Here is a 26326-nt window from a genome sequence, read left to right on the forward strand (position 1 = left end):
GGATGCGGAGGATCCGATCCCTCGCACCATTACTCATCGGCGGACAATCCCACGAGATCACGTCGGTGCTCACCAACGTTTAATGGATGATTACTTCGATCATAACCCCTGTTATCCACCCGAGATATTCCGTCGGAGATTCAGGATGTCACAGCGGCTGTTCAACTATATAGCGACGAATTTGGCGGAGCGTTACCGGTGCTTCACCCTCCGGCGTGATGCGGCTGGCCGGATCGGGCTGTCCACACAACAGAAGTGCACCGCTGCAATCCGACAGCTTGCCTACGCTGGACCAGCGGACATGTTCGATGAATACCTACAGATGAGTGAGACGACTAGCCTCACGGTGCTTAGGCAGTTCTGTAAGGGGATCCGGGAAATTTTCGGTGGGGAGTTTCTACGGAAGCCCAACCCGGATGAGTGTCAGCGCCTACTTGATATGCACGGGTCGGTGCACGGCTTCCCAGGAATGTTAGGAAGCATCGATTGCATGCATTGGGAGTGGAGGAACTGCCCCGTGGCATGGAAAGGCCAGTTCACTACTGGATTCAAAAGCAAACATCCAACGATGATACTGGAAGCCGTTGCGGACTACCGTCTGAAGATCTGGCATGCGTATTTCGGCGTGGCAGGTTCGAACAACGACATCAATGTTCTTCAGTCGTCGCCTCTCTTCAACGAGGAGTGCCGGGGGGAGGGACCAGAAATCAGCTTCGTAGCCAACGGCACGCAGTACAGTAGGGGATACTATTTGGCTGATGGAATATATCCGCGGTGGCCCGTATTCGTGAAGACTGTCCGCCAACCGGTAGGACCGAAGAAACAATATTTTGCGCGCAACACAAGAGAGTGCTAGGAAGGACGTTGAGCGGGCTTTTGGTGTCCTCCAATCGCGGTGGGCTATTATACGGTGTCCGGCACGAGTTTGGCACGAAGATGATGTCGCGAATATTATGTTAGCCTGTATCATATTGCATAATATGATAATAGAAGATGAAGGATTTGCGGCAGAGCGATGGGCGCCGGAAGAGGGTGCAAGTACAAGTCACGGTGGGCGTACCACGGAGCAATGAATATTTGATCCAACGCTTCGCTGATATGCGCAGGACCACATCACATAACACACTGCAGGCCGATTTGATTGAAGAAGTGTGGGCACGTAGGGGAGGTAGTAGCGTTGTGTAAACTTGGTAGTGATTTGTACTAGATTCAATGTAGTGTGTGATTTTAATTTTAATTTAGTGTGTAATTCTAATTTTACTTTTAATTTGTATTTTATTTTTATTTTTATTTTTATTTTTAGTTCGTATAGTTGGCTTCTTCTAATCCACTAAGAGCCCGATAAATTTGTTCATAATTACTTGAAATATTATAAAATGAAAGTTGATTATAAAATTTGGGGGCTATTGGAGGTGTCCACTATAGTGGCGGACACAAAATTTTGGGGCTATGGACAATAAAATTGGGGCTATGGAAAAAAACTGGGGCTATTGGGCGTGTCCGCCTTATAGTGGACACCCTAATGTTTATGGCCGTAGCCATCGCCGCCCCAAATCAGTAAAACTCGTAATCCTCCGCCACCTCCGCCGATGGCTGAAGAAGAAGTAATGGCTGAAGTGGAGGCAGCCCAGGCGGTGTACGGCGACGATTGCCTTGTCATCGAAACCTACCCTCCCCATCTCCACGTCCACCTCAAGCCCCGCACCGCCGAGGTCTCATCTGAGCAGGTATCTCCGTTTTCACGCTGATTAGTGTTTTCCTCTTCCTTCAAAATTCGCTCTCAATTGACCTTTTTTTGCTTGCAAGTAGCGATTCCTCGTTTGATCATTGTTTTGTGTGGCGGTTGCTTTTCCGTGACTTGTTTTTTCCTGGAATTAATTCTGCATTTTTGCTGAAAATTTATGTGGCGTTGGAATTGGTTTCTCTACTAGACTGTGGTTGAATCTGAGTGTGGAGATATGAATTTCTGAAGAAGGAATTGTGTTTTTGTGTGGAAATTATATCAATTAGGCACTTTGTCTCAGAGAAGATGGTGGAATCAATGCTTAAAGGAATTCACTTTCTGCGATTTGTGCTTGAATGAAGTTGGTGATGTCTTCTTATGATTAAAAAGTTCTTGTCTTTTGATCCCTACTACTTTGTTCCATTTTTCTTGAACCCACTTACATGCTAAATTTCAGCATCAATACTTTATCTTCACTTTGTAAGTTTGTATTGTTGGATTGTGTTTATATATTGGTGATGTTCTTATAATTTCGTTGGTATATGTGTTATAATGAGCCATTAATACTGACAGCGCTTCTCTGCAGTTTGTGGAAGCAACTATTGGGATGCAGGCTGGCCGTAAGGTGAATTTACAATCCCATAGTTCACCTCTAATTAGGATACTTGCAATTAAACATAAAATGTTGAGCCGTAAGCTGAGCTTCAGTGAGGTGTTAATTTGAAATAGATGTGCGTTAATATCAGTATTTTTATTGTTAGTTATTTCCTGTGCAGTACCCTGAAGAGCCACCTGTGATTAGGATTATTGATTCCAAGGGTCTTGATGAGCAGAGGCAGAAACATCTGATGGAAAGCATTTGTTCCAAAGCTTTCGAACTTGCCTCATGTTTAATGCTTGTGGCACTTTGTGAGGTGATGATTTGTGTGCTTTGGACCATTAGCTATTATTTTTTCGCCCTCGGTGGTCAATGTTATATCATCTTACATGGCACATTCTGGCTTGCTACACTTATTGTTTCATTGATGAAGTGAGTACTGGTGTCCGTGCTCCTTTTTTGTGCCATACAATCACATTGCACTTGTTAGCATTCACCCATTTCTGCAACCCATCACTTCATTATATATCATGACTATTCCCATCAAAATTATCCATTCCAAGATGTTAACAGCTACTTAAAAATTTAGGAAGCAGTGGAGAAGCTTTCCAGTATGAATCATCCCGAGGGAGACTGCCCTTTATGTTTATTTCCTTTACTAGATGAAGATGCTGGGAATAATTCCTTACCTTTTATGAAGTTAATGTCTTGCTTCCATTGCTTTCATTGGTAAGTACATCTAATATTTTCTTTGCTCTCCAATTAAACATAGTCACCTCTGAAATGTTACTGAAGTTTCAATTTATTTTTTCAACTGTTGCAGTGACTGCATCATCAGGTGGTGGAATTGGATCCAGATGCAAAGTGAAAACGAGAGTTCAAGCTCGTCATCATCAACTGTTAGGAGTAAGCCAGACCAACAAGGTTGTATTCTCTCCCCAATGAAGCTGCTTTTGTCTCAGTCTTCATTTACTTTCCCATATTCTTTCCATTTCTCACACTTAACGCGATCATTCTCTTCGCTAGGTATTCGCAAAATGATGGAAGGAAGTATGGGCAAATGCCCTGTCTGCCGGAAAATATTTCTTGCCAAGGATATTGAACATGTGCTTGACTTAGTTGGGACCAGTGACAATTTGGTATGTCAAATAAGGCTTTCTTACATATTCGTTTCGTTCTCAATTATGATTTCTGTTGAAAGATATTGTTACTCTCACTTGACAATATCATTGATCCATTTTTGTTTGAGTTTGATACAAAGAGAATCATTGTGCTATTTGCTTATTATTACTAGTTTCTCATATGAAGAGAAATTAATCACGTGGTTTGCTGATTTTCAGGACTGTGCCGGAACTGAGATTGACGGTGGCTTTCTCCAGTCAGAGGAGGAAATTATTAGAAAAGAAAAATTCGATGCCATTTTAAAAATCCAGCAAGAAAATAATGGCTTGATTGAACCCAAGAAAAATGAGGTCCTGTTACCTGGTATGTTTCTTCCACAGCCAGTAGGCTTGCCCTCAGCAGAATCCGAAGGAGTATCTAGTGAAGCACAAAGCAAAGAACCCGCACAGCCAAACCCGATGCCAATCCAGAAAGTTCGTTCAACAGACACCGGTCGAGGAAGCCGAACAACTATCATAAAGCAGAGGACACAAAACACAAACAAACAAGTAAGACAGTGGATTAGGAAAGACAATGTTTCAGATAATTAAGTTTATTAAGTGTGGCCATTTTTGTTTTAAAACCATATTTTTCCATGCGATAACACTATAAACATGCATCAAACTGGTAAGTTTGTTCCTGAGCTAGTGTTACTTCATGTACTATGTAGTGATGATATCTCATTATTTATGTCTACTTAGGAGTCGTTCAGTTGCCATGATTATTTGTGATTAAATGTCATGCAGTAATAATTCTATCTCTTGTTCGGTTGCACTATTTTAAAAAATTGGATCTGTGACAATGTATCTTGGTCTGTTTCCACAATGCCAAATATTCCATTGTATCTCATGATTAACTATATTATCTTCACTCCTATGACTAATTTAATCTTAGACAAACTTTATTTTGGCTTATTGCATATTGTATGGCAACTATTATCTTGTTTAGCTAATCAAACGTCACCTTAAAGAACACATGCTTTGGTGCCTTTACTTGTACGAGTTCATAGATAATGAATCTTGATAGCTTCTAACTATAGAATGTAAATTTTTAAACAAGAGTTATATAATGTGCTCACTTAATATAACGTAGATTAGATGGATAAGATGGGATGGATTTTCTAAATGACCATCTCTTTAATTTTAAAGTGTTTCTTTTTTTAATCATAGTTTCTTGTAACCTTTATCGACATAAAGTAAAAACACTACTCTAAGTTTCGCACCTAATTTATAACACGTAGAATTGGTCAATTGACGCCCAACAACTAATTTCCCTATCTGCATGGAGTGAAGATCTTATTATAAAATTTCCAATACCTAAATGCGCATCCTAAAGCAAAAATTGGAGTAAAGATCTTATTATAAAATTTTTCAATCAAACAGTTGAACTGCTATTGCACATACATACTCAACTAAATTCTGTTAAAATATTGACTTAGGAATAATAAAAAATTCTAAATCAAAACTGATTTGGATACGTTTAGTCTAGTTTGAACCAATAGATCGTCTAAAACTTCAAAACTCTTCTAAATTAGATGAGTTTTTGTATGATGGAGTTTTCAGATCAACAAAACAACTTGTGGGCGTACAGCCGCAACTAATAATTAAAGTACTGATTTTAAAATCATTAATTCACTTAAGATGTTATTAATGTTTAATAGGAATCTAATCAACTAATTAAGTCACGGGCCTGACGCTCCAAAAACAGCCTCGTAAGTTCAATTTTTTAAGAAAAGAATTGTGTCATTTTAAGGAAATAAAAGTTGTATCCACTAAATGCTTTGGGCTATGCATTTGTCCAAATACACATACTTAGAGAACAATTAGTACTTACGCCTTGAGCTAATAGAGTCCAGGTTCATCCTCTAATTTTAAATTTCTAAACATTATAAAAACCTCAATACTTCCAAACTAAACACACTTTACACTTCCCCACTCCATTTTAATTTTCTTCTTCTCCACTATGTTGAACATGTAAATCTAATGACCTAATAATCTAGTATTATACCCTCCTAATCCGGTATAACCAATATGATTTATTGTACAAATTACATGAAAAAATACTCAATTATTCACGGGACCATTGCAAATCCAAATAAATGCATAACTTAAATAATATTTTTTCATAATGCTACACCACTTAAAATATTTCTATACCATTTTTTCTCTCTCCAAACACTATTAAGTAAAAACAAGCCCCTACACAAAACCATAACCAAAAATGGCAGCCATTACATGGGCATCACTTCACCTCAAAACCCCTACCCCTTCCCTCCATTTCCCTAACCTCCCAAAGCCCCGTCCCATTCTCGCCCGCCCTGGCCCGAGAGGCCGCGTCCGGGCCTCCCTGATCGAGCCCGACGGGGGGAGGCTGGTGGAGCTGATGGTGAAGGAATCGGAGAAGGCGTGGAAGGTGAAGGCGGCGGAGCAGCTGCCGAAGATAAGGCTGTCGGCGGTGGACCTGCAGTGGGTGCACGTGCTGAGCGAGGGGTGGGCCAGCCCCCTCCGCGGCTTCATGAGAGAGTCTGAGTTCCTCCAAACGCTTCATTTCTCCTCGCTCCGTCTCCGAGACGGGTCGCGGGTCAACATGTCGGTCCCCATCGTGCTAGCGCTTGACGACCTCCAGAAGAGCCGGGTCGGGTCGTCCACCGCCGTCGCGCTGGTCGACGATGGGGGCGATCTCGTCGCTATTTTGAGCGAGTAAGGATTTTTTTTCCTATTTTATTCTTTTTTTTGCTAGTTTATTTTTTTTTATCATAGGTGATTTCTGAATGAATTATGAGTACAAATAATTAAATATGTCTAAATATAGTGTATGATAAGAAAGATATGTATATAAGAAGATTTGCAAAGTAAGATAAGAAATGCAAGCTTTGTGTCAAGATAAGCTCAAATGCTATCCGATCAAATTTGTGAGATACATATCCTTTTATTTTGAGAAAAAGAATTGCGGGCTTCAATGGGCCATAGAGAATAACATAGGGTTACATGATAGGTTAACTATGTTACCAAGCACTTAAAATAGTTATATGAGTATCTATATCTAAGTATGCTAATAAATCTAGTAAATGGTGTATTAATTTTCATCTACTATAGTTGGGATGTTTTTTCAAAAGAGTAGCACAAAAATAGTCTTTATTATTATTAGGGTTAGATAGCCGAAAAATACACCAACTATAGACTAATTCAGGTCTATAGTCTATACCACCAATTTCGAATGTGGTGCAAGGGTGTAGTCAATTTTCAACGATCAAATATTATGGAAAAATTGAATTCTACGTAGCTATAAAAAAATGTAGAGATGGCATGATATGACAAAATTAGTGTTAAAATAAAAGGTCAATACATCAAACCGACTCGTTTTGATAATTAATTAGATGGACTTTTGATATGTAATTTGAAATATTTATTTATTTTTTTGATAAACGATGTCGTTTTGGTCTAGTTAGACATGTTATATTAGACTCTGACAACATCACTTTGGATATTCCAACATGCCATCGAAATTTGATTTTGTGAGAAATTGACTACATGCTAAAAGTTCGAAGTATATTTTTTCAACATATTCTAAATTGGTGGTAAAGACCTGAATTGGCAATGTATTTTTTTGCTCTTAGTCTTTATTACTCTTATTATTTGAATTGAATGTTTTCAAATGAACTTAATTTAGAAATGAGACATCTATAAGGATAAAAAGATGTAGGCATCATATTTGAAAACAATGGATGTTTTGTTTTAAGGAAGGTGTACTTTTTTTGGACAGAAAATAAATGGAAGTTTTTGTAAATCCCAAAGTTGTAAGGTATTTCGAGTATAAATATTGCTTAGTTTGCTTTCGGTTATGATGGAAGACTACTTTTTCTACAGTTATCTCCATCATAGTGATCGAGTTGTAGATGTTTATACACATGTGATGTTTTCTCTTCTCATGTCTTAATCTGAATATGCCAAGACAAAATTAGTGGATTATCTGAGAGAAGTTCAATCCATCATTGGGATTTATTTATTGTTGTCTTTTCCTCATAGCAGATTTGAATCTTCATGGCCCTACTAGATCGATAAGTCTCTATAGTAACTATAGTTAGAATATATGTCACATAATTTTATCCAGTTTTTGAATTAACAATGAAGTTTAATGGAGATTTACGTGGCAATCACTATACAAAGTAATCCACTGTTTACATACTAATAATCAGTGAATGCTGACTTGTAGTTGTTACTATTGATTTCCTCTGTTCAAAGATAATTTGAGAATGGTGATTCTGTTTATTTGATTTCTCTGTTTTCACATTGAATTCTTGCAAGCTTTAGTTTTTGAGATGTTACATTTATATTAAAGTATTATGCTGTTTTTTGCAAGTGTAGCATTGAGATATACAAGCACAATAAAGAAGAGAGAATAGCAAGGACTTGGGGCACCACAGCAGGTGGCATTCCCTATGCTGAGAAGGCTATAAGTGGCGCCGGAAACTGGCTGATCGGCGGTGACCTAGAGGTCGTAAAGCCGATCAAGTACAACGACGGGCTGGACCGGTTCCGCCTCTCCCCTGCCCAGCTCCGCCTCGAGTTTGAGAGGCGCGATGCAGACGCGGTGTTTGCCTTCCAGCTGAGGAACCCGGTGCACAACGGCCACGCCCTGCTCATGACCGACACTCGTCGTCGCCTGCTTGACATGGGATACAAGAATCCTGTTCTCTTGCTCCATCCTTTGGGTGGCTACACTAAAGAGGATGATGTTCCACTCACTTGGCGCATGAAGCAACATGAAAAGGTCACCAAAATCAAGAAATTGATTTTTAAGTGGAAGAATTTGAGCTGAAATGTTAATCTATTGTGTTGTGTTAGGTTCTTGAAGATGGAGTGCTGGATCCGGAGACTACGGTGGTCTCGATATTCCCGTCTCCGATGCACTACGCGGGGCCTACTGAGGTGCAGTGGCATGCCAAGGCTCGGATCAATGCGGGTGCTAACTTCTACATAGTCGGGCGTGACCCTGCCGGGATGGCTCACCCTATCGAGAAACGAGACCTGTACGATGCTGATCACGGGAAGAAGGTGGTGAGCATGGCCCCGGGGCTGGAGCGCCTCAACATACTGCCTTTCAAGGTGGAATGAATGAATGATTATAAATGTGTTGAATTGAAACATCAACATTTTTTTTAATAGTATAGATTGTTTGGGTGAAGGTGGCTGCCTATGACAAGACACAGAGTAAGATGGCCTTCTTTGATCCATCAAGGGCTCAAGACTTTGTGTTCATATCCGGGACTAAGGTAATGTTTGGTGGTAGTGATCAGAGTGAGTGTTGATTTTATGATTGTAACCTCGTTGTTATTCGTTGGCAGATGCGGAGCCTGGCTAAGAATCGGGAGAGCCCTCCGGAGGGATTCATGTGCCCCGGTGGGTGGAAAGTGTTGGTGGAATACTATGAGAGTCTGGCTCCGGCCAGCAACGGCCGGGTGCCTCAACCACTTGCTGCTTGATGTTGATCATCACTCTGTATAATATGTTATGTTTCTAAACTATCTTCCTCAATAATCTCTAATGTGTGATGTAATATATAATGTGCCACTGCCACAGATGTAATATAGTGTGTGCTAGTACTAAACAGTCATTCCTCTTTGTATAATAAATTCCCATGGTTTGATTTATATGCAAACTGATATGATATCATATGTATCCCATCCCTCTCTTGCAGATTTTGCACACTAAATTGACTTTTATCTTCTGAAACATCATTTCCAGAGCAATTGACGATTCTCAACCTTATTTACAGCTCATTGTTGTAGGCTATTTCCCCAATCTCTTCTCAAACCCTAAGTAAAATATCGTGCAATTTCTGCTTGGATTCTGATACAGACCAAACAGGAGAACTCATCTCAAAAGACTAGCCTGTTAGGAGAGAGCCCATTTAGTCTATATACCCCACATCAGTTGTTCTCACAACCGATGTGGGAATTGAGTCCGTAACAAATTCTTAGATTATTCGAAAAAGTACGGAGCAATGACAATTTCGGTTGGCTACTTTGGTGATTGAGGGAAATGTCGAGGTGGGCTCTTTGATTTCATCTTTTTATGTTTTTTTGCCTGTTATTGTATTGTGTTGTTGTTGGTCCCTCATTGTTTAAAGTTGTTTATGTTGAACCCCGAATTAATAACTTGGCCCAATTTTGTTGGTTTGAATGTTGAATTAGGGATTTTGAAATTTGTCGATTTTCAGGTGCTATTTTAAATTAGAATCTGTGAATTATGTAAAGTTTTGAGGTGCTATTTAATTAGATTAGGGATTCTGAAATGATTGGTTCGATTATGTTATTTTGGGGGTCCGTTTGTGTTGATTTGGGCGTGTTCAGATTGTTGTGTATGCAAAGGTGAGTTTTAAAACTTGATCAGATTTGACCTTGTTTGGGGCAGATTTATTTAATTGGACTTTGTTGTTTAGGAAAAAAAAATGGAAGTGGAAGTCATTTTTGCTGAATTTATTATTATTTAAGTGGAATTGTGTGTTTTGTCCATACTATCCTCACAGACGCAGAATTTTTTTTGTAGGGGATTCATGCAAGTGCTTGAAAGAATCACTACTCATTTCATACATGAAAATAACTTTGTTAATGATGATATGAGTTTAACTGGAAATTGAAAAGTAAGAGAGTAATTTTAAAAAGTGATTAAAATATTGCTAGTAAATAGTTTTGATGGACTCAACAATATAGAAAAATATAATTCTTTTTCATGGATGGAAAAAAATATACTCCCTCCGTCCCAGCCTAAACGAGATGTTTCATTTTTGTACATGTTTTGAGAAAATGATGATAAACAGTTAAAGTGGAGATAAAATTAAGTAAAAGAGACAATAATGTAGAAGAGAGTGGTGCGAAAATGAAATGTCTTGCTTTGGCACAGAAGGAGTATCATAAAAAAATCACAATCATAACAACTACTATTATATACTATAATAAAAATCACAATCATAACAACTACTATCATATACTATAATATATATCGATGACAAATACTAATAGTAAAGTTGAAATCAATGTTTTAAAAACCGGACCGGCAAGCGAACCGGCGACGTTACTGGTTCACGGTTCAACCGGTCGAACCACCGGTCTAACCGTTTTACTGTTGCAAATATATATAAAAATATATTAAATTTAGTAAATGATTTACAATTAATAATATATCACAAAACATTAAACCTTATAGATAATTAGTGATGTATAAATATAAATAATATTAAAATTTAGTAAATATATTCAGATATATATATATATATATTTAATACTAGTTAGTCTAGATAAAAAATTTAATATTTCATGTATTAAAATAAATAATGTTTATATTAATTTAAGAAAATTTATTTCGTAAAATAATATATAATTAAATACGAATTAAGTACTTATTAATTAGTTTAGATAAGATTATTCATTAATGTCAATAGCTAGGGTATATAAATTAAGTATGTAATATAAAAAATTTATTTATAGGAAATAATGAATCTTATATGGTTCTAATAATAATATAGGTGGTAAGTAGAGCATCATTAAAAGATAAAGGATGATAATTATATATATTATAATTAACAATTATATTAAAGAATAATAAAATTAAAATGAATTATTAGTTTTTGTAGATAAAATTAATGGTTAATGTATAAAATATTTAATGTTCAAATTGTTCAATGAGCCCATGTGGTGGAGTGGTAGAGGTCTTCTTAACTAGAAGAGATGTCATGAGTTCTACCTCTACCAACAACAAATTTTAAAAAATTTTGAAAAAAAAATAAAAAACCGGTTTCCGGTTCACGGTCCAACCGGTCCGACCGGCCGGTTCCACCGGTTCACGGCGGTTCAATGCAGTGGTTGTTTAAAGGGGTGAACCGGACCGGACTACCTACCGGTTCGCGGTCCGACCGGTCGAACCGGCCGGTCCAGTCCGGTTTTTAAAACATTGGTTGAAATTAAATAAATCGAAATGCCACTCTAAAGTAGAAACAAACATAAATAAATAAAATAAATAATAGAATCAATATTATAGCACATCTTCTAGTTCTCTTCATTAAGATAAATAAATTACTCCATGCATTAACAATTTCTAACAAAATAACGGCTCATTTTTTAAAATCCTTTATGGAGGAGTAATTTTTGAAAGAGTGAACTACAAAAATGGTCTTTGGACTATGGGTTCATCTCGCCCATAGTCCTTGGACTTTAAAAATATCGTCAGACAACCCTTGACTAATGGTTTATTTCAAATTCAGTCTTTTTGTCTTTTTTATACGAAAGTACCTTTTTGAGGGTTTGAGTGTTTTGGTCATTTTAATAATTTTACTTTTGAGTGTGGCAGCTCATTATTTGATTTGTGCAGGTTGTGTCATAGGTAGATGTCACTTTATATTTCTCTCTCTTGCCTCTCTTTTAAATATGCAGTAAGCACACTTCTCTCATCTATCTCTCATCCCTTCTTCTTTCTCTGCTTCCCTCCGCAAAATCTCTCTTCCCTCTGCAACGCTGAGTTTAGTTTTTTGTCTTCATGTCTTCGCTGTCTGTTAAAAACTCGGCTGATGGAGGAGGGAATGGTTGTAGGTGGCTCTGATTTGAATACGAAAAATGTATGTGCCGGCAAAGAGCGATTCTCAAAATCGGTGTCGACGCAAGAAAGGTATCAAATGGAATGTTGTACTTCGTTTGCGAGAGAAATGGCAAGGTTGGAGGCTGCAATTATTTTCGGTGGTGTTATCTGAAGTGTGTGGATTTTGACTTGGTTGGGCATAGTCGGCATGAAGGTGGGGTTGGAGGAGAGGAAGAAGTTAATTATGAAGTATCTCGAAATCGTTGTGAAGGTGGAAGTAAAGTGAAAGATTTTATTTTGGTGTTATTTGATGGGTTTTTGTTGTTAGTTTCATTTGTAGCCATTATGGTGAGTTTGAAGAATTAGGTTTTCACAAGTAGACTGCAGTGCATGAGTTTGGGAAAAAATTTTGGCGAAGAATTGCAGTGCGTGGACTTGGGGAAAAAATTGACGTGTTCGAAGTAATGTAATTTGATTATGTGTTCTAAGTATGAAAATTTTAAAGTTTCAAGATTCAAATGTTGTGATTTGAATAAAAAATTGATTTTTAAATTTGAATATGAAATTAACGATGGCGGAAATGAGTATTCAATATTCGATGGGTATTCAATATTAGATGGGTATTCATTCGAAAGTCTGAAATCGAGAAAAAAAACTGATGGTACCTAGTAAGGAATAAAATCTGCTAAGAGAAACGTAATGTAGTAGGATTGTTATGTTGAGTTCTTATAAAAGATTTAATGTCACCATATTAGCAAAAGATAAAGCAAGAGAAACAGAGACTTATCTAGGGACTTACAAATTTCAAAGTATACTATCACAATTTCATTACCAATTAACAAAATAAGATTAAAATCAAGAGAGAAATGTTATAGAGGATCAATCAACCCTTTTTCTATGCTTCATAATAGGCTTCGATTTCATCCTCTTTTATCCCTAAATTTCGCAAGATTCAGGGTTTTGTGTGGCTGTTAGAGCTTCAATCTTAAATCCCACTTCCATGGTGATTTACGAATGTAATAGGAGAAGGAGAGAAAAATAGAGAAATGCTGAATGTGTGTAGAAAGTGTGTACAATGTGTGTGGTTTGGACTTGGGATATATATAGTATAGGCGTTGGTGTCAGGAAACTTGACTAGGGACTATAGTGAATGCAAGACACAAACTTGACTTATTACTACTCCCTATATTCCAAAAATCAAGGCATAAACTCTTGGTATTATATTGAATCAAGAAATCACTGTACTACTATATTCCAAAATCCAAACTATACTATATGAAAAAATATGAAGAAAAGAATCCAATCATATTCATAGTAGTATTAAAAAACAAATAAATAAATTGAAAAATCTCCCTTAGTCTTCTTCTTCTTCTTCACTTGTTGAAAGTAAGATAACTGAAAAATGGCCTTTGAGGAACTGGTATAAGCTTCACAACCCAAGCAAGAGGCCAAGAAAGTGCCCCAATCCCAACACAAATCCCCCACTCTCCCAAATTCAGCCTCTCTGTATCAGCAAACTTATTCAACAACTCCACCATCACCACTTGAAGAACCACCGTCACTCCTACAATCCCCACAAACAACTTGTTCTTATGCAACCCTTCAAACACATTCCTCTTCTCAACCTTCCTCGCATTGAACTCATTAAACACCTGACACATCACAAACGCATTGAATATCAAAGTATTCTTCACCTTCTCACTCACCCCAAACAGACCCTCCCCTCCAAACTGCAGCACCAACAACACCCCAATCTGATACACAGCCTGTGCCATTAGATTCCTCCACATCACATTACTGATCAGCGCCTCGTGCCTCCCCACGGGCCGCTTCTCCATCAACTCCCTTGCCGGTCTCTCTGTGGCCAGCGCCAACGCCCCGAGAGTGTCCATGATCATATTCACCCACAGCAGCTGCACCGCCGTCAGAGGCACCTCACCGGCCGAGATGGCCGCCACAAAGTTCACCGTCAACGCTGCTACATTCACCGTCAACTGGAACTGAATGAACTTCTGTATGTTGTTGTACACACACCTCCCCCATTTTAAAACTGTCACCACTGATGCGAAGTTGTCATCCATGATCACTATATCAGAGCTTTCTTTCGCCACCTCTGTGCCTTGGATCCCCATCGACAGGCCTATGTCGGCCTCTTTTAAGGCCGGTGCATCGTTCGTCCCGTCTCCCGTGACTGCCACCACATGGCCGAGCCTCTTCAAGCACTGCACCATGAGGAGCTTATCCAATGGGGAGGATCTTGCCATCACGCGGATGCCCTCGACCCTCTCCATCCGCTCCTCATCCGTGTACGATCGAAACTCAGCTCCTTCAACTACACATCCGTCTTGGTCTTGACCCGGGAGGAGTATACCACACTCTGTAGCTATGGCCTTGGCCGTGAACACGTTGTCACCGGTGATCATCTTCACATCAACACCGGCATACTGGCAATCTTCAACAGCCTTCTTCACACCGGGCCGGCATGGATCTTTTATCCCTACTAAACCTAGTAGAACCATACCATCTTCTTGAATTTTCTTCTCTGTTTCAAGATTCACCTCATCACTCTGTTTATGTGCAAATGCAATGCATCTTAGGCTAGAAGCAGCCATTCCTTGAATAATATGATTGAATTGCAATCTCTCTTCATCATCCAAATCCTTTTTCTCACCTTCCAAATCATAGTAGTGTGAGCACATTGCAAGAATCATCTCAGCTGCTCCTTTCCAATGCACATGGAATTCATGATCTCTCTTCACCAAAACACCACTCCTCTTCTTCTCAGAATTGAATGCCTCCACATGAAGAATCTCACATCCCCTCTTCACCTCCTCCATATCCATCCCCATCTCCGCCACCGCCCACGACAGGATCGCCTTCTCAGTCGGGCTACCAGAGAATTCCACCCCTTCATCAGACATATACACACCACCCGTCGTGTTAAGCCCAACGCCCTCACGAAGCAGCTCAACAACACTCCTCCCAATATTCACTCCATCTTCAAAGGAGTCCTTCCCCATCCAAAACTTCGTCACCATCATCTTATTCATAGTTAGCGTACCCGTCTTATCCGTGCAGATAGTAGTAGCAGAGCCCATGGTTTCGCAAGCCGAGAGCTTCCTCACCATGGATTGATCAGCCATCATCCTCTTCATCGAATACGCGAGAGTGAGAGTGACAGCAAGAGGCAAACCTTCCGGTATAGCAACCACAACAATCGTCACCGCAGCAGCAACAATCCCAACAACCGAATTAATCACATCATCCGCTTTAGTCCTTTTTCCATTAAACTCCCTCACCCCATTCTCATCCTCTGTATTCCCCGTAAAATAACGAACCATCAACACGACAAGAACAAGAAACGCTACAGCCAAACCGAGCTTCCCAATCGAGGAAGTGAGCTTGTTGAGCCGCCTCTGCAGCGGCGTCTCCTCATCCGCATCATCCTTACTAATCCTGCTCATCATCTCCCCCCGCAGAGTGTCCATCCCAACACCCGTCACCACCATTTTCCCATACCCGTCCGCCACCTTCGTACCGGAAAATAGAAAAGGATTGACGCAAATCTCGACATCCACAGTGTCGCTCTCACCGGTCATGCTAGACTCATCCACCTGCAGAGAGTGGCCTTCTATGAAAAGGCCGTCTGCAGGGACTTGATCTCCGATGTTTAAGCACACGACGTCGCCCACAACAACGTCGTATATTGACACCTCTTGCCTCCTTCCGCTTCTAACTACTTCAATTAAAACATTACTGCTTATTTTTGAGAGCTTATCAAACTGTCTGCTCTGTCTGAAGTTGCTGACGGAGGAGACGGAGATGACGAGGAACACCGCGACGAAGATGCTTCCGCCGTCGTACCAGCCATCCCTTATGCCGTGTTCTTTAATTCCGAAGCCGAGGGAGAGAGCGGCGCAGGCGAGTAAGATGAGGATGGTGGGATCTTTAAAGGCTTCTATTACAAAGTGGAGGAAGGATTTTGATGGGGGAAAGGGGTAGGTGTTGGTGCCGAAGGCTGTTTTTCGGGCTGCGAGGTCATGGTCGTCGCCGGTGATGCCGTGGAGGGGGTTCGTTTTGAGGGCGGCGGCGACGCCGTGGGGGCCTTTGAGGAGGGAGAGTTGGCGGAGGTTTTTGTCCTTGACGAGGTGGGGGAGGTGGTGGTCGACGACGACAGCGATGGCGGTGGTGGAGAGGAAGGCTCTGGAGCAGTAGATGGTGGCGAAGGCTTTGTGCCATTTTTTTTTGTTTGGATTTATGGAGGCATGAAAATGCATGGGATCATGCTGATGAAGCAGGAGCTCTGTTATGATTGCTGACATATTAGTATTTTGTCCTTTTTTGCAATGGGAATTGGAAATTGTTTAAGGTTTGTGAATGAGTTGGGAGGTGTAGATATGTAATGTATATATAAGGTAACCAAAACAATGGCGGTGTGTGCATGTTTTTGGATAAAATCATGACAGCGACGCGTAGTCAACGCGTTGTATTAACTTGGTCAATGATCTGTGGAGTTCACACTCGAATATTTATATGTAATTAAGGAGTATATTTTGTTATTTTACGTTACTTGCAATTACTTGGTTATTAAGTTTAATTTACCTGTTTTGATTATATTGCTATCAATTAGTAATATCTTTTTGAAGGAAGAATTAAGCGTAGGTCTATTTTTTGGATGTGCTGTATGAGAACAAGTGGGGATTATGTTTCAATTTCAGCTGTAAATGTGAATCAATTAATAAGTTGATTTGGCTAGCAATGTTCTCATTTGGCCGACGCTATTCGCGAGTTTTATGATCGACATGAGAATTTAATTTCAAATTAGTTGTTTGATAAAATTACATTTAATAAAAAGATTAACCTAAATTTGATATTAATTTTTTGAAATTTTACTATATTTTTTGTTTTTTTATATATCTCTATATTAAATTATATTAATATATTTTGGGTTGTATGTGTTGTGTGTAGTGTGTGTAATATTGTGTTCGTTTTGTGGTGTCACAATTTGTATGTGGTGTGCGCAATGGCCAGTGTGTGTGTTCAGTGTGTTTTTTAGATGTACCTATTTTTTCAAATATTTGAAACTTCGAATATTTACTTTAATTATAAATTTCAAATTGTTACATTGAAATGATATTATTTGAAACTTCAAATATTTTCTTTAACAATAAATTTCAAAAAAAAATATTCAATTTAAACATGAGTAAATGTGGATTAATTGGTGTTGCATTGTACGATGTGATTTCGTCTATTTATTTACGTTTATCTTTGATACATCTATGTTGATTATATGATACAACTTCATGTAATTTCGATTGGAGCAGTAGCTACCTACATCTATTTCACTCATTTGTGAAATGATGCATCTATTTCGTGGAACCCTTGCAAACTTAGAGTTGAAATAGAGACTAAATCCGGGGACAAATACTAAATGAAAAAGCTAAGTATATTAAAAGAAGACACAGCTCGAATATATGAAAATTGTGTGTAAATTTCAAATTAGAATTCGGAAAGTTCAAATGTTGAGGTGTTGTCTTAACAACGAGAACTTTAGATTTATTTATTCCTTTCTTGTGGTGAAGGAATCTACTTTAATATGTGTAGATATTTTCTATATACTACCCAAAAATAGATTAGGAAAAAAGGGAAAGAGAAAGAAAATGGGAAAAAGGGAACTGAATATTATTAAATATATGATGGATGTAATTTCAAAGCTATTAATTAAGTATTCATCAAGATGCCTCTTTCGAAAAACTGCAGAGATTCTGCCGTGTTATTGCATTCATTTTCTTCGGTTTGTTAATACCTTCTCATCCACTCCATTATAAATTTATATTGAAAATATATTGTAATTTTTAGTTTGTATTTATAGGCGTTTTTAAACTAATTATATCTCCTGATTTTATTTTTTGTTATGCTTTTAGGTTTATATTGACTTTTATCAATAAATATAATTTTTTTTATTCATTAAAATGCTTGTACTCGTTATTTTCGGTATGCACATAGCTTTGATGATGTTGCCATTTAGATATCGCAAAAGAACTTGGCGTTGAAGCAAAGCTTCAATCATGCACACGCAAACATCACAAATGGAAAATTTTAATAACTTAATTAAACATGAGAATCTATCTATTAGTTTACCTATTGATATAGTATGTATGTATGTATATACAAGTGATTGTGGGAATCACATCCCTCACAATAAGAGAGAAAAGCTAAAAAGACTGACAAAATTTTAGTTAAACTTTAAGTGTAGCTTTGCAATATTTTACTGACTAAGGCCATCCACAACGTTGTTCCTATACCGTTCCTATACCGTTCCTTAAACCACTATTTGAGGGCCCCACTGTACTTTTTTACTCCATTCCTTAACTAAGGAACGGAACCTGCAACCCTCCGTTCCTCAAATTACTATTCATTCAATTTCAATTTTTTTTTATTTCCAACCCAATTCAATTTAATTAAACACACTTTAATAAAAAACAAACACACTTTATTAAAAAACACACAACATTAAAAAAAAATTCAACTTAAACTTTAAAAAAATAAAAAAGAACACAATTAAAATCCTAAAAAAATAAAAAACACAAAATAAAAAACACACAATTAAACGTGGGAAAATAAAAAAACTACTCCGCCGGCGAATCATCCTCCGGAGGCGGTCGAGGTTGAAGGGGAGTCGGAAGGCAAAGTTGTGCTGCCATATGCACAATTCCGTTCCACCAGGCCGTGAATTGGGCGTACGAGAAGCGGGAAGTGCCCGCCATTGTGGCAGTCATGTACTCCACCATAAGTGTGTCCGAGCCTCCCCGCGAGCCCGATCCCGAGGCCGACTGGCTTGATTCGCCTCGGCCCTTCCTCGCTCTAGCCGCCTTCGCCGCCTTCGTCCCTTGCGGCCGACGGCGCCCACGGCTGGATCCCCCGTATTCGTCGGGCGTTGGATCCCCCGTACCCCCAAACACCTGCGGTTCACCCTCGCTGGCTTCACCGGTGTCACCAGACCCTGAGTAGTTGCCGCTCGCCGTGTGCTTCGTGCACTTTGAGGTTGAGCCCGAGCTCGAGCGGACACCGCCGGCCCACCTTTCCTCGTCCTTGACGAGCTGCCAAATATCAACATATTTGAACTGTAGACCGGTGTCCTGGTAGAAGACGCGCAAAGCCGCCCTCAGAATGTCGGCGCCCGAAGCTCCGCTTTGGTAGTTCGCCGCTTCGGCCCAGTAGATGCCGCAAATTTTTTGACCTGTGCGTCGACTCGGCCAAAGTGAGCACGGAGCATTGTATATTTGCGCTTCTGGGCCCCTTTCGGCTTAGTCTGGTGGTAGACATCACGGACCTTTTCCCAGAAGCACTTGGCGGCTTGTTGGTTCCCGACGATGGGATCGTACGAGACGGTGAGCCAGGCGGTGTACACCGCCTTAGTTTCTTCGTTGTTGTACGGATGCCGGCCCAGATCCTCCAGTTCCTCCTTCTCCTCCTCCTCCTCCTCGGGTGCCTCAGACGCAGCCCTAGAGCTTCCACCGCCTCGGCTTCCTCCCTGGGTGGGTTCAACGGGGATATCCTCCCGAATCTGGGACAAACCCTGAGAAAGCCGCGAGCCGGGTGGTCGAGCGTAGGCATCCACATCGAAAGTGGGTGGTTGGTACCCACCCGGCGTCGCTGACCCCCTGGGTGCCCGGCGTCGACGACCCGGAACCACCAAGTGTGTTGTACATGGTCTCCCAATCGCCGAACGCGTTGAGATCCCACCCACCGGAGCCGCCACCGCCGTAATTCCCGTCGCCGGACATTTTGTGAAGGAGATTGAAATAGAAAATTGGAGAGGAATTGATGTTGGTTTAGGAAGAGTAGATGTGTAGTTGTGTGTGAAATGTAATAAATTAGGTGTATTTATAGAATAAGAAAATAAAAATTAAAATTAAAAAAATTAAAAAAAAGTTAAAAAAACGGTAATATGACCGTTAAAATTTTTTTTTTAAAAAAATAATTAATTATTGCGTCATCGCTGACGTGTCCCACTCGCGGGCCGGCGAGTGGGAAGCACGCACGAAGCGGGGAGCGCCACGTCGCCCCAGCGCGTGGCGGCACAAGCCGTGCCGCGTTCCGTGCCGTCGGCACGCGGAACGGAATGGGAGCGGAATGGTGCGCCGCAACTCGTTCCGCGGCGAAACCGTTCCGGCGGAACGGCACGCGGAACGCCGGCGGCACGCGTTGCGGGTGCCCTAAGAATGTTAACGTTAATTAGTCTTTGATAGAAAGTAGCTTTGCACCAGCTTTAATAGTTCCAGGGAATTTCTTAAATGTTGAAACTTGAAACATAAATAGTTAAAGAATCAAGATGGAATTTTCAAATGAATTTAGTTGGTTTGTGTTTAAATGTTTTAGCTTATTATTCGTTGAACTTCATATGGCAGGCAATAAAACTAATCTATGGGGTATGTACGTGGCGTGGTTACTAATTTATGTCCTTTCCAGTTAAATAAAAGAAGAGTTTATTATGAATGAAAACATGAGTTCGAAAATAATTTAGGTTAATTATAAATTATTTTTGATAAATAATTCATTTATCATATAAGAAATTACTAGTCTATATTCCCTCTATCTTAAATAAGATTTGACCATTTGCTGACTTGAGATTTTATATAGTTTTATTTTATATATTAAAAGAAAAGAATAAAATAAGAGATACTCTCTCCGTCCTATAATAATTGTCACTCTTATTATGGGCATGAGTTTTAAGAGTGTCCACAATAATTTGGCCAAGCTTAAGGCCAAGCCACAAATTCTTGTTCATAGCTACAAAAATTTGTCCACAGCCACAAAAAAACTTGTCCAGCCCAATAGTGGACACGTCACAACCACAAATCACATTATTTTTTTCAATTGTTGATATATTTTAATTCAATTAGAATAAAAATTATCGGACTATAATAATTTGAAAAAAAACATAATTTAATTAAAAATATTTTAAACCAAATCTTCATTGTATTATAGATACGGGAAAATTATACAACAAAAAATTTATAAAAAAATATAAAAATAACACCGCCACCGTCTTCTTTGTGGTATCATCAGAATCATCGGCTTCTTCTTCTTCTTCTTCTTCACCGCCGCCCCCGCTGCTCGCGTCACCGCCCTCCCCAAACCCAGCTGCTCCCTGAGCCTCTGCATGAGCTCGAAGTACACCCCCTTGGTGACCGGGTCGGTTGCGGTCTCGTACGCTCTGGCGTTCTCCTGAAGTTGCTTCATCATCTGCACCTCCAGATTCCTGTTCAACACCGAGACAGGGTAGCGGTAGCCATCCCCGTGTGCGATCCAGACGCGGTCGCAGAGAGGCGGGAGGCGGCTCTAGCGTCTCGGATACTGTTGGCCCTGGGGACATGGGCGCCTGGATATTGTGTAAAGATGTGTGACAGATATGTAATTAACATAATATAAAGTGATTGACAAAAAAAACAATTAGTCAAGTGGATAACCTGAAAATGAAATGGGCCAAGTTAAGCGGGAAATAGGGAGTTAATATTCATCGGATGTAATGATAATTTTGATTGTTTATATATTAGTACAATTTTGTGGGCCAAAAATACTTTGGGCTGATATAAGGTTCTTGGGTTATTAAATAACAGTGAAACAGAAAATTGGGCTTCAAACTGCGAAATATTAGATATTTTATCCGTCCTAAAAAAAATAGACATATTTGATCATTTCGGGTCATTTTTCAAAATTAGAGAATCTAAATATCGAAAGTTTTTTTAAAACTTATTTAAAAGTATGACCTACCTTCCACCAACTTCTTTTATTCACTTTCTATTACATTTCTTAAAACTTGTGTACGATTAACTTGGTCTCGTGGACAAAGGGAGTAATGATTAGTGGATATATTGAAATAATTTAATAATCCCTTCATTTTTTTAAAAAAATTTCTTTTTATTTCTCTCTTGCCTCGTTTATTAAAAATTTGAAATAAAATTTTACATTAATTTCTACTCCATTACTATTTTACTATTAGGACAAAATGGTAAAATTAGCTAAAGTTGAACCGCACAATATAATCATTAAAATTTAGAAGCTCTTCTCCAGCTATTATGTGTTATTTTGCCACTCGCACATCTTATTTTTTTGAGACTAGGAAAATAAGCTCGAACCATAACAATTCCAGTCAAAGGTCAAGCATACCAACAAATCTTCATATTGACTTGAAGCTTATTGTAAAAACCAGAGCACCATATAATATTTTATTAATCTTATTTGAATTCATTATAATGTTTTTGATGTAATATTGTCGACTGCAACATTAGTTTGATATTGTCCGCTTTGGCTCAAGCCAGCTCGAATTTGTTTTGGGTCACCCCCAAAAAGTCTATAACTAATTAGGGTTTGACATAGATTATATACACCTTCCAACTTCCCTCCAACACTCGATGAGGGATGGGGTTTGTAACCCAACAATACAATTACACTTGAGTTATGGAAAATGCGAGTGACAGAGTAAAAATATCATAGCTCAAGGCTTTTCCCGTATGTCGAGTTATACGTAAATGCATATTCTCTTCGTCCATAAAAAAATGTACCAATTTATAGATGACACGCGTTCTAATACGTAATTAATAAAATAAGAGAGGAAAAGAAAAAAAAGTTGGTGGAAGTATTATGAGATCCTTATTGTTAGTTGTTTAAAATTTGCTTATACAGAATTAATCTAATTTTTGTGGAGGCTTAAAATGCTAAAATTATTTTTTTTAAACAGAGGAAGTATATATATTTAATGTCTCGTTTTCAATGCTTAAACAATAAAATCATGTAGTAGTAATTTTTTAATGAACTACAATTTAAAGAATACAATCACAAACTAATTACTCTATTTAGAGAAAGCCATACACTCATCCTTAAGGAATAACTTAATCAACCAATCCTACTTACTTGTAACTGACATATTTTCTTTATTTGTTTTCTCTCTACACACAAAAGCTTAACTGCTTAACCTTAATCAGACAATTGAAGCAAATTAAACTAATCAAACATAGGATTAACAAATAATCTGAACCAGTCTTCGTCTTCAATTATCCAAGAGCCATCATCATCTTAACAAATTCATCGTAATTAACTTGTCCATCACCATCCAAATCAGCCTCCCTTATCATCTGCTCCACCTCTTCATCTGTTAATTTCTCCCCTAAGTTGATCATCACGCGTCGAAGCTGCACAAATCGAATTTAATTAGTTTTAATAATTTATTTAATAGTGTAAGGAAATGTTATTTAAAAGGTGAAAGTGAAGTTCAAAAGTAGTCCAAGTGCACTGCTTAGTTTAAACTTGGTAAAGTTCATTGTATTGGAGATGGATGTGTGCAGAAACACTAAAAAAAACTGGGTTTACCTATAATCTTGATAGTAGACGATACCAATTAATTTAATGCTAAAATATTGGTATAATAAAAGAGAAACGAGACAAAATGAAAACAATATAACTAATGATTATAGGCAAAATGAGCACTGAGGAGTGAAATTCAATTTTATACACGTCTTTTTTTACCACTTTGTAATTTTGCTAGGCGACAAAAATCCAAATTGGACGAGGAAATCAATGTAATAAATGAATACGACGAAAATAAAAAATATGGCAATTAAATTATGGTACTTATCAAGTACAATGTCACTACGGATGATGAGCAATCGTAGTTAACATCTAAAACACACACACATAAATATAAAAAATATGGATATGAACAAAGTAAGAAAACAATAAATACATCACCTACCCAAAAAAAATTATGTAAAATGGGTTTCTTTAGATAGATTTAATTCTTTTAACATAAGTAATAGATTAATTGATACCTCTTCAGCTGAGATGTAGCCGTTTTGATCCTTGTCGAACACTTTGAAAGCCTCCTTCAGCTCTTCCTCTGCATCAGTTTCCTGCCAAAAATCATCGAAATTATCAGAAATAAATCTACATAAATAATTAATCAAATAACAACAAAACAATTCTTTTCTTTACGAACAAAATAATTTTGTAATAATTTAGCTACCTTCATTTTCTTTTCCATGAGGTTCAAGAACTCGGAAAACTCAATGGTGCCATTTCCATTGGAATCGATTTCGTTGATCATGTCTTGGAGTTCTTCCTCAGTAGGGTTTTGATCCAAAGACCTTAGTACAGTCGCCAATTCTTCAATGGTAATGCAACCTGCAGTTATGTTACATCAATAAATATATCATCAAAATCTCCTAAAACATGTCCAAAAAATGAATGATCAAGAGTAAAAGTAGTTTATTAATTACCATCTCCATCTTTGTCAAATAGGCTAAAGGCCTCTTGGAACTCCACTATTTGATCTTCCTTCAATATTTCTCCCATGAGGTTTTGTGTGTGTGTGTGTGTGTGTGTGTGTGTGTGTGTGTGTGAGAGAGAGAGAGAGAGAGAGAGAGAGAGAGAGAGAGAGAGAGAGAGAGAGAGAGAGATGGTTGAGTATAGCTCAAGCTCAATCCTGGCTGGGCTTAAGTAGTAGGGGAAGGCAGAAGGGGGGACAAGAAAACCTTGTAAATACATTCAATTTTTAATTAAACTTTAAATATACTAGTATAAAATAAGTAGTCAAAAAGATGAAATATACTATTAGAGGTTGTGATTTGAGTAGGTCAATATTTGTAATAGTGTATTAATGAAATATATGGACGTGTCAAGTAAAGGAAAAACACTCTCCCACACACGTCAAATCCCTTTTCGTGACGTAGAAAAATTAATGCCCTTTTGAATCTAAATCATATACTATACCTACTACTATATGCAATGTATATATTTATATTATCGATTTACATCTAAAGTGTTTTGGCATTTTCTTAGTTCAGAAGGTGTAAATATCATTTTATGATCAAATATTTGATATTTTTGAGAAAATGTTACCAAATTTTCATAACATATTAATACTATCCCAAACAATATCTAGTAATTTGTAGACTTACATATAAGTTGACCCTATAACCTAATTCATTGACGGCTTTATTATGCAATACTTAACATTTCAACTTGTAATTAGTGATATTTAGAATGAAAATATCATCTCTCCACCAATTCACCATATTTTTCAAACCAATAGTAGAAATATCAATAAGGACAAGACCATGTAGCAAAAACAGACAAATAATTTCCTTTGACCACAAAAAGTTGTCGGGGCAAAGTTTGTAGTAGTAATAGACAAGTTTGGGAGTCAAAAATGTTACTACTATTATAGAGGTGAATTGAATTAAATATGGTGGTAAACTTAAATATTTTGAGGTATTTATCTAGTTAATTTTGTTGTTACAGCTATAGTGTTTGATTGGTAGGGAACAAGGAGTCAAGTTGGGTAGAATTAGAAGAGAAAGCGGGAAAATTAGGTATAAATTGGAAAGCGTGTTTGAAACACTCTGCAGCCATAACCAAAGACCACGCTGCGCTTCTTGCTCGAGGGGATCTGCCTTCTGTTTCGCACGTGCCACGCATCTTTCGTAATCTTGTTTATATTGTTGGATAACGGTGAATTATCAAAAAATACTGGCTTGAGTTTTGATGCCAATGACGGATCTAGAAAATGGAACCATTGGATCGATTATAGTGAATAAAGTCGTTGCTGGCATCAAAAAGCGAAGTTAATACAAAGGATATTGTTAGTAATACATGACATAAGAATTAAAAAAATTAATTTCAATATCTAGTGTGGAGCTATCGCACTATAGAATTGGTGAAAATTCAATTCAAAGAAGGTATTTTTTTACTCTCATTACTCAACGATGAAGTCATTATCGTTGGAGGATTTTATATTTCAAAGGTGAGATATGTGCACATTAAAATATTTGCTTTTATAAGTTGTTAGTTGTTACACTAATCTTTTTGTACGGCTAATTAGATCATGATGATTTTGTATTTTTGACCAGGAAGGTGAGTGGCCGGTGGGGTATGATAATATCATTTTATAAATAAAAATTTTATACTATATGACTATGAGAGCTATTTATGAGTATAAAATAAGTCCATACGTTAATAACCGTAATATTGTGCCGCGTAAACATAATTGTGCAATTATTTTAGTATATTAAATTCATGATCCTTCATTATAATGTTATTAACTGCGCATTTCTAGCTATATACTATGTAGCTTTGTGAGAATAAATGCATGTTAGTTTGTTATATTTTATTATAGTTATTATTTTTTTAATTTTTCATTCATTTCCAATTCCTGAAATTGATTTATTTATCATTGTGATATGCATCTAGATTAGGACTGGGGAAAAATACCGA

General features: G+C 38.1%; 3 protein-coding genes and 1 pseudogene across 3 annotated transcripts; 2 read left to right on the forward strand and 2 right to left on the reverse strand.

Annotated features, from left to right (window-relative positions):
- Positions 1-1506: 1506 nt before the first annotated feature.
- LOC121777889 lies at positions 1507-4244 on the forward strand (annotated as a pseudogene).
- Positions 4245-5629: 1385 nt separating this feature from the next.
- LOC121776097 (ATP sulfurylase 1, chloroplastic-like) lies at positions 5630-9132 on the forward strand. Its single transcript, XM_042173227.1, has 5 exons — positions 5630-6181; positions 7847-8252; positions 8327-8587; positions 8668-8754; positions 8827-9132. The coding sequence occupies exons 1-5, from the start codon at positions 5703-5705 to the stop codon at positions 8962-8964; spliced, it is 1371 nt and encodes a 456-aa protein (XP_042029161.1). The 5' UTR covers positions 5630-5702; the 3' UTR covers positions 8965-9132.
- A 4106-nt stretch (positions 9133-13238) lies between these two features.
- LOC121776096 (putative calcium-transporting ATPase 13, plasma membrane-type) lies at positions 13239-16408 on the reverse strand. Its single transcript, XM_042173226.1, has one exon. The coding sequence runs from the start codon at positions 16372-16374 to the stop codon at positions 13426-13428; it is 2949 nt and encodes a 982-aa protein (XP_042029160.1). The 5' UTR covers positions 16375-16408; the 3' UTR covers positions 13239-13425.
- Positions 16409-22832: 6424 nt separating this feature from the next.
- On the reverse strand, positions 22833-24497 carry LOC121775880 (calmodulin-like protein 11). Its single transcript, XM_042172960.1, has 4 exons — positions 24331-24497; positions 24078-24235; positions 23884-23964; positions 22833-23247 (listed from the first exon to the last, which is right to left on the reverse strand). Exons 1-4 carry the CDS (start codon positions 24404-24406, stop codon positions 23110-23112), a joined length of 453 nt encoding a protein of 150 aa, XP_042028894.1. The 5' UTR covers positions 24407-24497; the 3' UTR covers positions 22833-23109.
- Between the last annotated feature and the right edge of the window lie 1829 nt (positions 24498-26326).

This window comes from Salvia splendens, chromosome 18 (assembly GCF_004379255.2).
Source record: "Salvia splendens isolate huo1 chromosome 18, SspV2, whole genome shotgun sequence".
In the NCBI taxonomy this organism is placed as follows: domain Eukaryota; kingdom Viridiplantae; phylum Streptophyta; class Magnoliopsida; order Lamiales; family Lamiaceae; genus Salvia; species Salvia splendens.

Coding starts and splice junctions, on each gene's coding strand:
- LOC121776097 (XM_042173227.1), top strand. CDS start 5,703: ATGGCAGCCATTACATGGGCATCACTTCACCTCAAAACCCCTACCCCT. Junction 8,253..8,326: donor GCATGAAGCAACATGAAAAG/GTCACCAAAATC, acceptor GTGTTGTGTTAG/GTTCTTGAAGATGGAGTGCT. Junction 8,588..8,667: donor TCAACATACTGCCTTTCAAG/GTGGAATGAATG, acceptor GTTTGGGTGAAG/GTGGCTGCCTATGACAAGAC.
- LOC121776096 (XM_042173226.1), bottom strand. CDS start 16,374: ATGTCAGCAATCATAACAGAGCTCCTGCTTCATCAGCATGATCCCATG.
- LOC121775880 (XM_042172960.1), bottom strand. CDS start 24,406: ATGGGAGAAATATTGAAGGAAGATCAAATAGTGGAGTTCCAAGAGGCC. Junction 24,236..24,330: donor ATTTGACAAAGATGGAGATG/GTAATTAATAAA, acceptor ACATAACTGCAG/GTTGCATTACCATTGAAGAA. Junction 23,248..23,883: donor GCTACATCTCAGCTGAAGAG/GTATCAATTAAT, acceptor CGATTTGTGCAG/CTTCGACGCGTGATGATCAA.